Genomic DNA, 13,198 nt, shown 5'->3' on the forward strand with positions numbered 1-13,198 from the left:
TGCTGCGCGACGGCAGACGTGTGCGCGAGGTGTTTTTGTTATATATAACAGAAGAAATAAAGACGACGTGAGGTGCCGTATAATAATTGAAAGGAAAAAGGAAACGTATTCACCGCATTGAAAGAAAACAAACCAGAGATACGAGAACAGAGAGCGTAGAAAATATACATATATAAATATATATAAATTGATATACGATATAAATAAACATAAATGCAAATATAAATATAAATACAGATATAAATATAATATAAATGCAAATATGAATATAAATATGGACATAAGTATAAATAAATTATATATATATATAATATTATATATATATAAATATAAAATACGGATATTATTACCGTCGATCACGGCGGGCGGTGTTGATCGTCGCGGAGGCGATTATCGAGCGATCTTCGATCTTTAATCGACAATCGGATCGATCGATCGATCGATAACGACTGTTGCGCGTCTTAAATTTGAGCGTGAAAGTGAGAAAGAGAGAGAGATTGCGAGAGAAATTGAGAAAAAAAAGAGAGCGCGGAAGAATAAAATTCGATGATCTATTTATATATTGCGCTGAGATGGGGCTCGTCTCGATAGTTACATCGTTACGTGACACATATCCAGTGGATTAGAAACTATCGACGACGACAACGTACAATATTAGGTGTCTATATCGATCTAGTTTCCACCCCGCTCGCAGAGAACTTTTCATTTCGTTTTTTCACGGACAGGGGGGGGGGTAAGAGAATCGGCGGGGAGAATGTGAATGAGGAGGACGAGCAAAAGGAGAGGGGAGGGAAAAAAAACAAAGAAACGCAAAGAGGCCCGGAGACACGATTCTTCTCGGGCGGGATAAAAGTCTACCGCTTTCGTCCGTTCGAGTCTAGAGAGGGAAGATAACACTACTCCACAATTTTTCACTCTCTCAAGAACTTTCCACACCCCCGTAGAATAAAGGAGAGAAAAAAAAAGAGAGAGAGAGAGAGAGAAAGAAAACGAACGCAGGCTACGACCTATATTGTGACTGCTATCTCGGCTCGTTCGGGTTTTCATAAATAAATTACGAAGCGAAAAACGGGACGAAGAGCTAAAAATTCTCGGGATGGCGATTTCTTCTCGAACGGGACGAAAAGAAAAGCTGAAAGGAAGAAAGAGAGAGAGACAGGGAGGGAGAAGGAAAGAAAACACAGAGAGCAGTTCGTACGACAATAAGGTATCGATTAGTTAATCAGAGACGAAATAATGTAAAATACAAGTGCAAAAGCAGGTAATACATTATTATTATTATATTTACTGTAACGCGCGAGCGTTTTCGCGCCGTGGGCAGCTGCTGGTCCATCCTCCGGATGTAAAGGGGGAGAGCGGACGGCAACCGCGGCAATTGGCGCAGATGAGGACGGTGCGTCGGGGCTCCGGTCGGAAATTCGGGGGAAGGTCCGCGTGTAGACGAAAGACAGCGTGTATCACGTATCAGTAAAACGCCGAGTTAAATCGCCGATCGCTTCGTTGTCACCGATCCATTCCTCAGGCGGGGGGAGAGAAGAGCGCAGGAGGAAAGGAGGTTCCGCATCGCGAGAGGATAATCTCGTCCACCGAGGAAACGCGACTGACAACCTCAAGCCCGATGGAAACCGATGTCCGAGGAAAATATGTGTGAGAGAGAGAGCGTGTAATTTAATATCCTCGTCGACAATCGCGATGACAATGTTACGAGCGAGAGGTCCGGGTTTAGGGGGAGGGGGGGGGTGAGTTTGTTAACGTCGGCAGGAGAGCGGAAATCGATCGGGAGTGTCCATCGCGTGTGTGTGCGTATATAAGTCGAGCGAAATTGCGAGGAGAGAGAGAGAGTGTGAGTATGTGTGTATGTGTGTGTGTGTGTGTGTGAGAGAGAGAGAATGAGAGAAAGAGGGCGAGTCATTAATTTATTTATACGATTACGTATATCCGTTAGTAGAGGCAACCAAGTGTGGTTACACGAGCTCGAGCGACGTTGTTGTTGCGACGGCTCGCGGTTCGTGCCATTGAATTTTCTTGCGCGGTCGACGGGCCGACGAATCGATACTTGTGAAGATGACGGGATCGAACAACTCGCGCAAGGGTTTGAGGACGCGCGACTCCTCCCCCGCGAGATCCTCGCCCCCTCCCTCCCGGGGCGGACGTACCATCCCCCCCGGCGAGACCTGAGAAAAAGAGGCGCGCGCGGAGCGGGGGCAAGGGGCTTCGATCCCGGCATGTGTACCGAGATGTGTAATTATGTAATAGACACACATACACACACATATACGCATCCGCGATCGGGGGCCGCGAGAGAGAAGAGGCGATTGTAAACTACTGTAAACTACAATGTTACTACGTTTTACCAAGAGCTTATTGTAGTCGAAAATCATTAACACACACACGCGCGCGCGCGCAAATACACACCTACATACACACAAAACACACACATACATACATGTACCTACACATGCGCGACATACATTCAACATTAAGTCGTAACAAGAAAAAAAACAAAAGACAACAATGGTATTGAGTGTAGCACGAAAAAAAAAAAAAGAAAAAAGACAAACGTTCTTTACACTTTTGCACGAGACGTGTGTTGTAAACTTAAATTAATTATCATTGACATATGTAATTAACGTTTTATTACTTAGCAATTAAACTTAATTTATTTATGATTACTCGAGTCGCTTGTGTTGACGCCCTTGTTGTTGTTGTTGTTACTGCGGATCAAGTGTGCAATCAAGTCCGAGAGATAATTCGATCGATCGATCGATCGAAGGCAATTGCGATGACGCTTCGTGGTAGAGCGCTATACCGATAGAAATCGCATTCTTTTATTATTTGCTCGCAATTTCTTTTAGGGCAGTTCATACCGTTCACAGCTTCGTCACAGAGATTGCATTCCCTTAGAAAATGTTCAGCGAATTATGGATCATTAAATCGATGGTAAATTTCTAATTGGAATTCAGTTCACGTGTGAGAAATGAAAAATAATCGTTTGACCAAAAGGCGTTGTCCAAAATGCTGTCAAGCTCGAAATTTACGTCGCTGTTGTTAATCACTTGGCTGCCAGATCAGGTTTCTTTCTGCTTGACAATATTATTATTACCTTCGTACACGTATCTCGAAATAATTAATAATTTAAATTATTAAATTATGATTATTAAATTGCGACAATATTTATAAGTGGACACCTATTTTCTTTATAGTTGGAAAGTTACTTCTAGTCATTTGGTTTCATTACCTCATAAGTGATCAAACGTTTCGAGAGACTTCAACGGTGCAACGGAGATGCTCGGCTTTGTGCTTGCTTTTAGACAAGTTCTTAATGAAATAACGAAGACATCTCGTGGAGTGTGGGACGGACTCCGTCGTTTTGTTACCTTCCTTTTTCCGAGCGGAGAGCAGTTTTAGTTTCAAACTTCCCGACCGTGTGTTGGGTACGCGCGGCGCTTATTTGTGATACACACACGCGACATCCGCGATCCATCGCGTTCATGAATCGCGCGAAAACGACCGGGCCACCCGACATCGTGTATAACCAAGTGAGACAACCGTAGGCTCTGACGTGTAGATTTTTATATTTTCATTTAGTAATCAGATCAGTCACTAAAGTCACTGAACACTTATACATAGATATATAGATGCATACTATATTTATACGGAGGCTTAGTCGTTAGATTGAACAAGAGAAAGAGAGAATGAGAGAGTGAAAGGGTTAATCGTTATTTAAAAGAAGAAAACTATAACAAATGACAAACTGCTTTTCTTAGCACAAGAATAAAATTTTTTTTGGCGTGTATGTAACGCAGAATTTATTAATTTTTTGTGGACGTCTTTTAGAGGTTTTTGTTCCTTTGCGGGCGCGTATTCAGTACGCACGACAAATATAGTGTGCCGATAACACGTTCCACGACGGCGCGTTTTAATTTTCAAGAGCTGTCACGTTTTTCGAGCTGTAACAGAGAATACTGTTCGGGATTCGAGCGCGCTTCCGTTGACGCGATCCCGTGAAAGTTGATTTCGGCCGCGCGCTTCCGGAATCCCGCGGATTCGCAAAATCGGTCTTGAAAAAAGGGAAAGCGAGGAGAAAAAACGGAAGTTGCCAACCCTTCCGCCGGGGACGAGTGTTTTCCATCGAGAGCCACGCGTGCACAGCTGCCATCGTGGGCGAATGAACGAACGGAGTGAAGGGCGGAAGAACGGGGGACGATAGCGAGAGCGAGAATGATGCATAGTGAAAAAGAGAGCACGCTCCGTGAAATTGTTAAAACGTAGAGAATAAACGAGCAATGAAGTATGTCGAGTGATTAGAGTATTATTGCGGAACGAGACACGCGACGATCTGCGAAGGTGCGCGGTTGCGAGGAGGATGCCAGAGGGGGACGAGGAGGACGGGGGGAAACACATCGCTGTCGTATTTTTCGTAGAAAATATCGACCGTGTGCAATATATATTTTATTATGACCTCAACCTATAAAACAGTAAAAGAGACAAAAATACTTTTAACCGTTCGACACATCGGTATACATCTTTAATACATCGGTATCAAAATGTACAAAAATAACTCTCGTTATAAAAAGTATAATTAATGAGCGCAGAAACGAAAGAATCGACGGTGACGACGCGGTAAACGATCGTGTCCAATGCTCGTAAATAGGAAAAACGGCACGTGGCGTGTAGTCTTGTCATTCAACTCGCTTATCCTGTGAACGCGGGAATACCGGTGATCGCCCTCCCGAGAATCAACGCGTGAATGTCGCTTGTACCTGCGGAAGAGAAAAGAAGAGGGCTAGAGAGAGAGGAAAAGAAGAGACGAAAACAGATTCGCATGCATCCGTTAGCAACGCGCAAAATGATCGTCGCTAAACGATCATCTCGAGATGATTTCCGCGTACCTTCGTAAGTGTTCACCGTTTCCAGATTCATCACGTGCCTAATCACGTGGTACTCGTCCGAGATCCCATTTCCGCCCAGCATATCTCGCGCGGCTCGCGCGATCTCCAATGCTTTGGCGGCCGAGTTTCTCTTTATGATGGAAATCATTTCCGGCGCGGCTCTACGACACGTAAAATCATTTCCTGCCTTTCTTATACGCGCGCGTACACACGTACAGTTATGTATTAGAGATACGTTATTATATGTGTTGCCAGTATGCATATAAAACACACACGTACACTGTTATGCACGTGTCTATATCATGAAGGTTGAAAAGTTATTTTTTAAAGACAACTTATTACCGTTGTCGTTATTTTAAAAAATAAAGGGTATTTTTTATTTGTTTTGTTACTGCAAAATCACAAAAAAATTAAAGAAACAATTTTTAATGCCGCAGAAATAAAATTTTCTAAATTAAATTTATAAACACAGTAAAATCTATGTTTTTTTTTGTACTTTCAATCTTATGTTGAAAAATAATATAATAATTTCCAATTCAAAATTGTTTTAATGTATATGCTATAAATAATGTAGCTCTATTATTGGCTTTATGCTTTAAAACTATACTCATAACACGCAGTTTTTAATTATAGTTATGAATTTTTGTTGAAGACTAAAGTTTAATACACGAAACTTTTTGTCATAAATAGATAAAATGTAAAAAGCAACAATAAAAATAAGTATATAATTCGCTACTGTTATTTAAAAATATAATCACGTTATCGTTTACAGTAAAAAGAAGTAATATCGTTATTAGCCCATTACAAGAAAAAACCTATAATGTAATGATTACTTTCCAACCCTGTATATATCATGTATATATATAAAGTACGATATTATATAATAACTCTCTGCGAAAAAAAAGATCATTGACCTGGGAACATTAAAATATTACTAGTTTTTCTAGAAGAGCGGAAATTAATTTTGTCCTTGGATTAGATTTTTGTCTTTTCGCTTTCGAGCGAAATTTACAAGCGAAATTTACCTGTTCTCGTCCTTCAGTCTACCGACTCGCAAGCAAGCTTGAAGACCGATCGCGATGTCGGACATCATATCCGCCAATTTCTTTTGCACGAGCTGATTCGCCGCCAGCGGTCTTTTGAACTGTTTCCTGTCCAAGGTGTAAGTTCGGGCGATTTTCAAGCAGGCCTCCGCCGCGCCCAGTGCACCCCAAGCGATGCCGTACCGTGCGTTGTTTAAACAACTGAACGGTCCCTTCATCAAGTTCTTTTATTAGACATCCTAAACTACACTGTGGAGAATAACTGCGCAAAATTTTATAAAATTCTAATCATCATTAAATTCCTTTCTCATATATTCTCGCAGAATTTTCCAACCAATAAAGACAATTAACAACGATAAATAGTCAATTATTATAAAATTGCCTAAAGTAACGGGATAAGTCCCTCTGGTTTATTAAAAAGGCTTACTTTGAGTCCCTGAACGTTCAATACATTTTCCTCCGGCACGATTACATTATCCATGAGAACCATACCGGTGATGGACGCCCTTAAAGAGAACTTCCCTTCGATCTTTGGAGTGGATAATCGATCTCCCGCAGCTTCCCTTTCAACGATGAACCCGCGAATCTGACCGTCCTCGCATTTCGCCCATATCACCAGCACGTCGGCAATGGGCGAGTTTGAGATCCTAAATGACATTCTGGCATTCTGACTGGTGATCTCGATTGCGAGAATATACTTGTTTAAAAATACTTCCTATAAAAGAACCAACCATGTTTTGCTGCCATTCAATCTGTAAACCTTTTTATTGGAATCGTAAGTCGCCCTAGTCTCCATGGACCCTATGTCGCTACCGTGATTAGGTTCCGTCAAACCGAAGCAGCCGATCGTTTCCCCGGTAACTGAAATATATTTCGAAAGCTACCGTCTACGACACCAACGAAAATTCGTTTAATCAATTTTATCGAAGTGCTCATATTAATTTTATCAATTAATCTGTTGTCTAATTAGCTACGTAATTAAAAATTAAGTCTTTTATTACCGCTTTTGTTTTTCATACCATTCGAAAATAACTGAACACTTTGTTGTTCACAATTTCTAGTAATTTTTCTAATTAAAAAGTTAAATTAGAGAGTATAATTCTATTCCCAAGAGCCGCTCGCACGCACCCATTTTAGGTAGAAATCGGTTCTTCTGGGCATCGCTGCCGAACATGTAGATCGCACCAGTCGAGAGGGAGGACTGCACCGACAACGTCGATCGATATCCGCTGTCGACGCTCTCAATCTCCCGGGCGAGGAGCCCGTAAGCCACCGAGGACACCCCGGCGGCGCCGTAACCCTTCATGGTGCAGCCCAGCACCCCGAGCTGACCCATCTGCCTTATGATTTCCCGGTCGAAGTGCTCCTTGCGGTTTGCCTCGATCACCTGCGGCAGGAGCCGCTCCTGACAGTAGGAACGGAACTGATCCCGCATCAGGATCTCGTCCTGCGTCAGTTGCGACTCCAGATCAAACGGATCCTCCCAATTGAAGGCGGCTGATTCACGAAATTCAATAATTTAAACAATAAACAATAACAAATAAAAGATCGACTGATTAAAACAAATAAGGACTATCTATACTGAAAAAAAAATTTATTAGATTGAAATAAATATTTTTTCAAATAGTACCAAGCAGAAGTTTTGTAAAAAGTAAATAATATTTATTTCAAATAAGATAATATTTTCTATAATTTAGAAAAGGTATTATACATTTTTTAGATTGATAGAAAATGTATTATACATTTCCTAAATTATAGAAAATATTATCTTATTTGAAATAAATATTAGTTATTTTTTACAAAACTTCTGCTTGGTATTATTTAAAAAAATATTTATTTTAATCTAATAAATTTTTTTTCAGTTTACGAGATTTAAACTTTTCGAATTTAATAAAAGATCGAAATTAATAAAGATATTTGCCAGAAATTTTTATGAACTTTCAAATTTTCTATTTAAAAAAATATAATTAAAGTCGTTAACCTTTAATAGTTTAAAGAAGTGAATATTTAAGTGAGCAAGTTAACGCAAACAAATAAACGGAGCTGTCTGGCAACAATAAAAACTACGTTCATGTATTTATATCAATATAATTTTTATATTTACATTAAGATAAAGAAGTTTTTATTATTTTTATTATTTAAATGTAATGGCTAATTTATAACAAATAGTTTTAATTTATTTTAATTTTTCTTTAATTAACAAAAATTGTAATGTATAATACAATTTTTTCGGCCTTTGTTTTTTCCTGCAAAGCAGCATTTATATATATACATGTTCCATATTTTAATAATCAATTGTCAATTTATAAATTATTTTTTAATATAGTGGACACAAAAACAATAAACATATTGACGCTTTACGTATTCTTATATATCTCATACAAATCTTTATAAATCACATTCGTGTACGCAATAAATTTAGTTAAATTGAATTCTTTTCATGAAACTTTTCTTAAAATTGATATGCGTTATATAATATCATGACATAACGATGAAATGGTAAATATCTTTTATCAGTAAAGATGAGATAGCGAAGTCGGCAGAACGAGCTACCGGCTGAGTCGAACGCGCGGCTCTGCATCGTGCTACCATCTATACTTTCCATTAAGACTGTAGACCATCAGCATGGATTAGTACAGATTGCAAGTACATACTACAACGCGATTAAGATGCTAATTTACCTTTCATTTGCCTAATACTTAGATACATAATCTAAAATTAAGTGACTTACGTCTCCCTCGGAGCGCCATGGAGGAGGAGATTTCTGGTCAGGATTTAAGGACGAATATGACGAGCTCTGACAAAATTACATGATCTAACGAAGAATCCTAAGAGTCCTGAAGCCGATTAAACTTTTCGACAAATTTCCAAAGGATACGTCTCGTAGAATTAACATGGCACAAACGACCGGCCCTCAACAATAATCTCTGCATGCTGCACGCCATGACGAGCAACGACTGATGATAGCGACAGAACAACTTTGTTTATCTCGCCAAAAAAAGTTCTCTTATCAGATGCGTCTGATGACGCATCCACACTGAGCGATCGAAGCTACTAGAAAGCGTTTTGACATTAATATTCATTTGATACTTTCGGCGAACTTGTCCTTATTATCGAGACTTTACATAATAATTATTGGCTGTGTGTGTGTGTGTGTGTGTGTGTGTGTGTGTGTGTGTGTGCGCGTGCGTGCGTGCGTGCGTGCGTGCGTGCGTGTAAATGAGTGTATTCACTATAGTTCACTAAGCGTTCACTAAGCGACAATAGAATGTGATTGGATCTTACCTTTGGATCCGACCAATCCCATTTTAATTACTGCTTAAGGCGATGCTGGACTGCCTCTCAAACTTGATCGAGGTCGATAATGTAGAGTCATTCATGCACATCATTAATGAGGTTTCGTATATATCTCTTTTATAAATTTGGAAATTCTTTTCCAGAATTAAAGTACACATATTAATATCCATCTGTGAATTGGACTTTATATCGAGGACAAAAAATTTTTTTTTTATTGCTTTACTTATCAACTTTTTACGCGTATATAACCTAAATTTTTGTTTCACAATTTCGTCTCAATTAGGCACTAAAATCTAATTTTCGAAACTCGACACTGTTTGTTCTCGTCGTCTACTAGTCTGTGAATACGAATTTTGTAGGTACAAACTGTAGGTCTTTTATATTAAGCAAACATTGTTATGACGTGACAGCAAATTAACAATTTTTTCTCGTTTTTGGAGGAAATTCCACTCCACAGACTGATAGCAATGCGTATTCTTTTATTCTGGAGAAGGATTTCCAAATCTATAAAAGAAATAAAAAGATATTGTTAAACAAAAATTACTATTTTTTGTTGGTAAAACAGACAACTCCAGCATCCCCTTAACGCCCATTGAGCGGTATAGTATACCAGAGAGGAATCTGAGAGCGATCATCGCGTCGTTTTAGGTGTTTTTAAAGTCACTAGATTTATAAAGTACCGCAAACTATTCTCCCCATTCTTCGTTGGAGGAAAAATGGCGGCGGTTCTCTAATCTAATCCGATTTTAACTACGTCAATATGCGCAGGGGTGATCGTACTGACACATTAAGCTTTCAAAAAAAAAAATAATAATAATAATAACTACGTCAGTGAATCCTGTTGGCATTATGTGTGAAAATCTCTGATGTAAAAGTAAAAGTGATAAAATGCCAGGTTGCTACATCGAGGGTTGCAATAATCGCAGCGAAAAAGGTTTCTAGCTATTTAATTTGCCATCAGGCAACAGAAATAGCGAAAGACGCAAAGAGTGGTTAAAATTAATTGGAAAAAACACATTGGCGAAGAAGGCTGCAATTTGTGAGGTATAATTAATGAGTTATAATTGTGTGTAACATTATGTATTGCAACAATAATCATTATATCAATTTTGCAAGTGCATTTTGATGACGATCAATTTGAAAAAAATCGACAAGATGGAAAGAGATTACTTTGGAAAACCCAATTTGTTAAAGCAACATATTACAGTCAATCAAGAGGTAGATAATATTGAACAAACAACAGATCGAAGTCCACAACAGACATCAGATAATGTCCAGAATATACAGTGGCGTGCAAAAGTTTCCGGCCAGTGACATTTTGTACTCTAATTTATTTTAAAAAAAGATTAATGATTTTTAATTATTATGAGATGTGAGTATGAGATATAGGAAACAAAATAATATAGTAAAACAATATTATTTATGTTTGTAAATATATTTATTATTATAATTGTTATATTTGGATGTGCAAAAGTTTCCGGCCACTTTGTATTACGAGAAAAATTATTAGTCTACATGTTCTGTAATACACTTAAATTATATTTTAGTATTAATATTTTGTAGCCATACCATTTGCAGCGATAACAGCCGCACAACGATGTGGCATCGACTCAATTAATCGATTAATACAAACAGGTGAAATTTTAGCCCATTCTTCCTTCAACGATTTGAATAATGCGGCTTTATTTGAATATGTATGCTTTCGAACTTGACGGTCTAACGTTTCCCATAAATGTTCTATGGGGTTCAAGTCCGGTGATTGAGATGGCCAACTTAAAACTCTCACATTTGAAGAGGAAAACCACTGTTTTAATAACTTGGATGTGTGTTTGGGATCATTATCCTGCTGAAATATCCAATTATGCGGCATTGTTTCTTTAGCATATGTTAATAAATTTTTTTCTAAAATGTCTTTGTAAATAGCAGCGTTCATATTTCCGTTGATCTCGACCAATGGACCAACTCCTTGTGCAGAAAAAATTCCCCAAACCATCACACTTCCTCCACCGTGCTTCACAGTAGGAATTTGATACCGAACGTCATTTCTGGTACCAACAGGACGTCGTATATGTTGTCTACCATCGCTTCCAAAAAGATTAAATTTAGATTCGTCTGAGAAAGCTACTTTTTTCCAATCTTCGACTGTCCAATTTAGATGATCTTTGGCAAATTGTAATCGGGCCTTCTTATTCTTTTTACTGATTAATGGTTTTTTAATACCTATACGGCCAAAAAGTCCCACATCATGTAGTCTTCGTGTCACAGTACTACGACTAACATTAGCTAAGTTTTCATCCTTTAGCTCGCGTGCAATTTCGGCAGCAGTTTTCTTAACATCTGCAGTTGATTTGCGTTTAATGATACGATCTACCTTTTTAGATGTCTTTCTTGGTCTTCCACTACGCGGACGATCTTTTAAACCATACCCACAACTGTATTTTACAATAATATCATTCACGGTTGATTTACCTATCGATAATAATGAAGCAATCTCACGAGAAGACTTTCCTTCTTTTGAAAATTTTATTATTCTTTCACGAATTTGAATTTGCGTATGCCGAGCCATGTTTATGCTTCCACGACCTTCTATGAACTAAATGTAAATATTCAACGCTATACTCTATTCGTAAATAAATTTTTGAAGTCCTACTACGTCAAATATATTATGTGGCCGGAAACTTTTGCACATGCAAATATAACAATTATAATAATAAATGTATTTACAAACATAAATAATATTGTTTTACAATATTATTTTGTTTCCTATATCTCATAATCATATCTCATAATAATTAAAAATCGTTAGTCTTTTTTTAGAATAAATTAGAGTACAAAATGTTACTGGCCGGAAACTTTTGCACGCCACTGTATATATATATATATAGATTCTTGTAAGTTTTATATACAATACAATAATACTTACAATTGGATATGAGAAAAGTATGATAAGGTATAATTATCTGAATTGTTGTTTTATAACTACTGTATTACTGTAATGTAACTTAATTGAAACAAATATTTGTAGGTGAATATGAGTTCAATGCAACTAAGTCCAATGCAACTGAGTCAAATACAACAAACATAAACAAAAATAGTGCCTGTAGTATTAATGATAGTAGCAGTATTAATAAAGCATTAGAAATAACCGATATAGCAATGTTAAAAGACACTTCATCAAATCACAAAATGTACGATGAAAATTACGTTAAAAAGTTAAGAAAAACTTTAAGAAACATTGTGGCTCAAAATCGTATTTTAAAAAAGAAGAATTACAAAATGTACGATGAGAATTATGTTACAAAGTTAAGAAAAACTTTAAGAAAAACTGTGGCTCAAAGTCGTATTTTAAAAAAGAAGTTTAGAGAAACAAATGCAAAATTTAACGCAGTGTTAAACAAAGATCAAATATACCTAATCACACATGAGCATTAGAAAAGAAAATCATGGTCTGCAAATACCATCATTAAAGCATTAAAACTGTATGTGGCTTGTGGACAGAAAGGATATGAGGAAGTGCGCAAACAACTACCTTATCCAAGTATTCGTACTTTACAACATCGCATACAAGGCTTGAAATTTAAGCCAGGAATATTTGAAGACATCTTCGAGTTATTAAGAATTAAAGTTAGTATTTATCTTAATGCATGTAGATAGTTTTTTATTTTTTGCAAATATTTTAATTTTATTTAATATAAATATTTTTATTTTGAGTATTATTGCTTAAGGTTGTTTTGTAATTTTATTTTAAGTTAAAACATTTCAATCTGAAGAAAAACATGTTGTACTTTTAATTGATGAAATGTCGATTAAGCCTGGATTACAATATGATAACTCTGTTATGTCGATTGTTGGTAGACCTACAATGAAATTATCGGGTGGATTTGATAGTTCTAGTAAACTAGCTACACATTCCCTTGTTTTTATGTTATGTGGCATTTCCACTAAATGGAAGCAAATTGTTGTTGG

At 37.4% G+C, this 13,198-nt stretch overlaps 1 protein-coding gene across 1 annotated transcript; it reads right to left on the reverse strand.

Moving 5' to 3' along the window:
• Nucleotides 1-861: 861 nt before the first annotated feature.
• On the reverse strand, nucleotides 862-9,106 carry LOC105837764 (glutaryl-CoA dehydrogenase, mitochondrial). The gene is made up of 8 exons (XM_012682820.3): nucleotides 8,814-9,106; nucleotides 8,667-8,699; nucleotides 7,064-7,432; nucleotides 6,667-6,796; nucleotides 6,363-6,582; nucleotides 5,918-6,147; nucleotides 4,893-5,053; nucleotides 862-4,763 (listed from the first exon to the last, which is right to left on the reverse strand). The coding sequence occupies exons 1-8, from the start codon at nucleotides 8,878-8,880 to the stop codon at nucleotides 4,696-4,698; spliced, it is 1,278 nt and encodes a 425-aa protein (XP_012538274.1). The 5' UTR covers nucleotides 8,881-9,106; the 3' UTR covers nucleotides 862-4,695.
• Between the last annotated feature and the right edge of the window lie 4,092 nt (nucleotides 9,107-13,198).

This window comes from Monomorium pharaonis, unplaced genomic scaffold (genome assembly GCF_013373865.1).
Source record: "Monomorium pharaonis isolate MP-MQ-018 unplaced genomic scaffold, ASM1337386v2 scaffold_618, whole genome shotgun sequence".
Lineage (NCBI taxonomy): Eukaryota > Metazoa > Arthropoda > Insecta > Hymenoptera > Formicidae > Monomorium > Monomorium pharaonis.

Excerpts from the sequence above, each read along its gene's own strand:
- LOC105837764 (XM_012682820.3), bottom strand. The coding sequence starts at position 8,880 with ATGGCGTGCAGCATGCAGAGATTATTGTTGAGGGCCGGTCGTTTGTGC. Across the intron at positions 6,797-7,063 it reads CCGATTTCTACCTAAAATGG|TTACCGGGGAAACGATCGGC; the intron begins GTGCGTGCGAGC and ends AATATATTTCAG. Across the intron at positions 5,054-5,917 it reads AGACTGAAGGACGAGAACAG|AGCCGCGCCGGAAATGATTT; the intron begins GTAAATTTCGCT and ends TACGTGTCGTAG.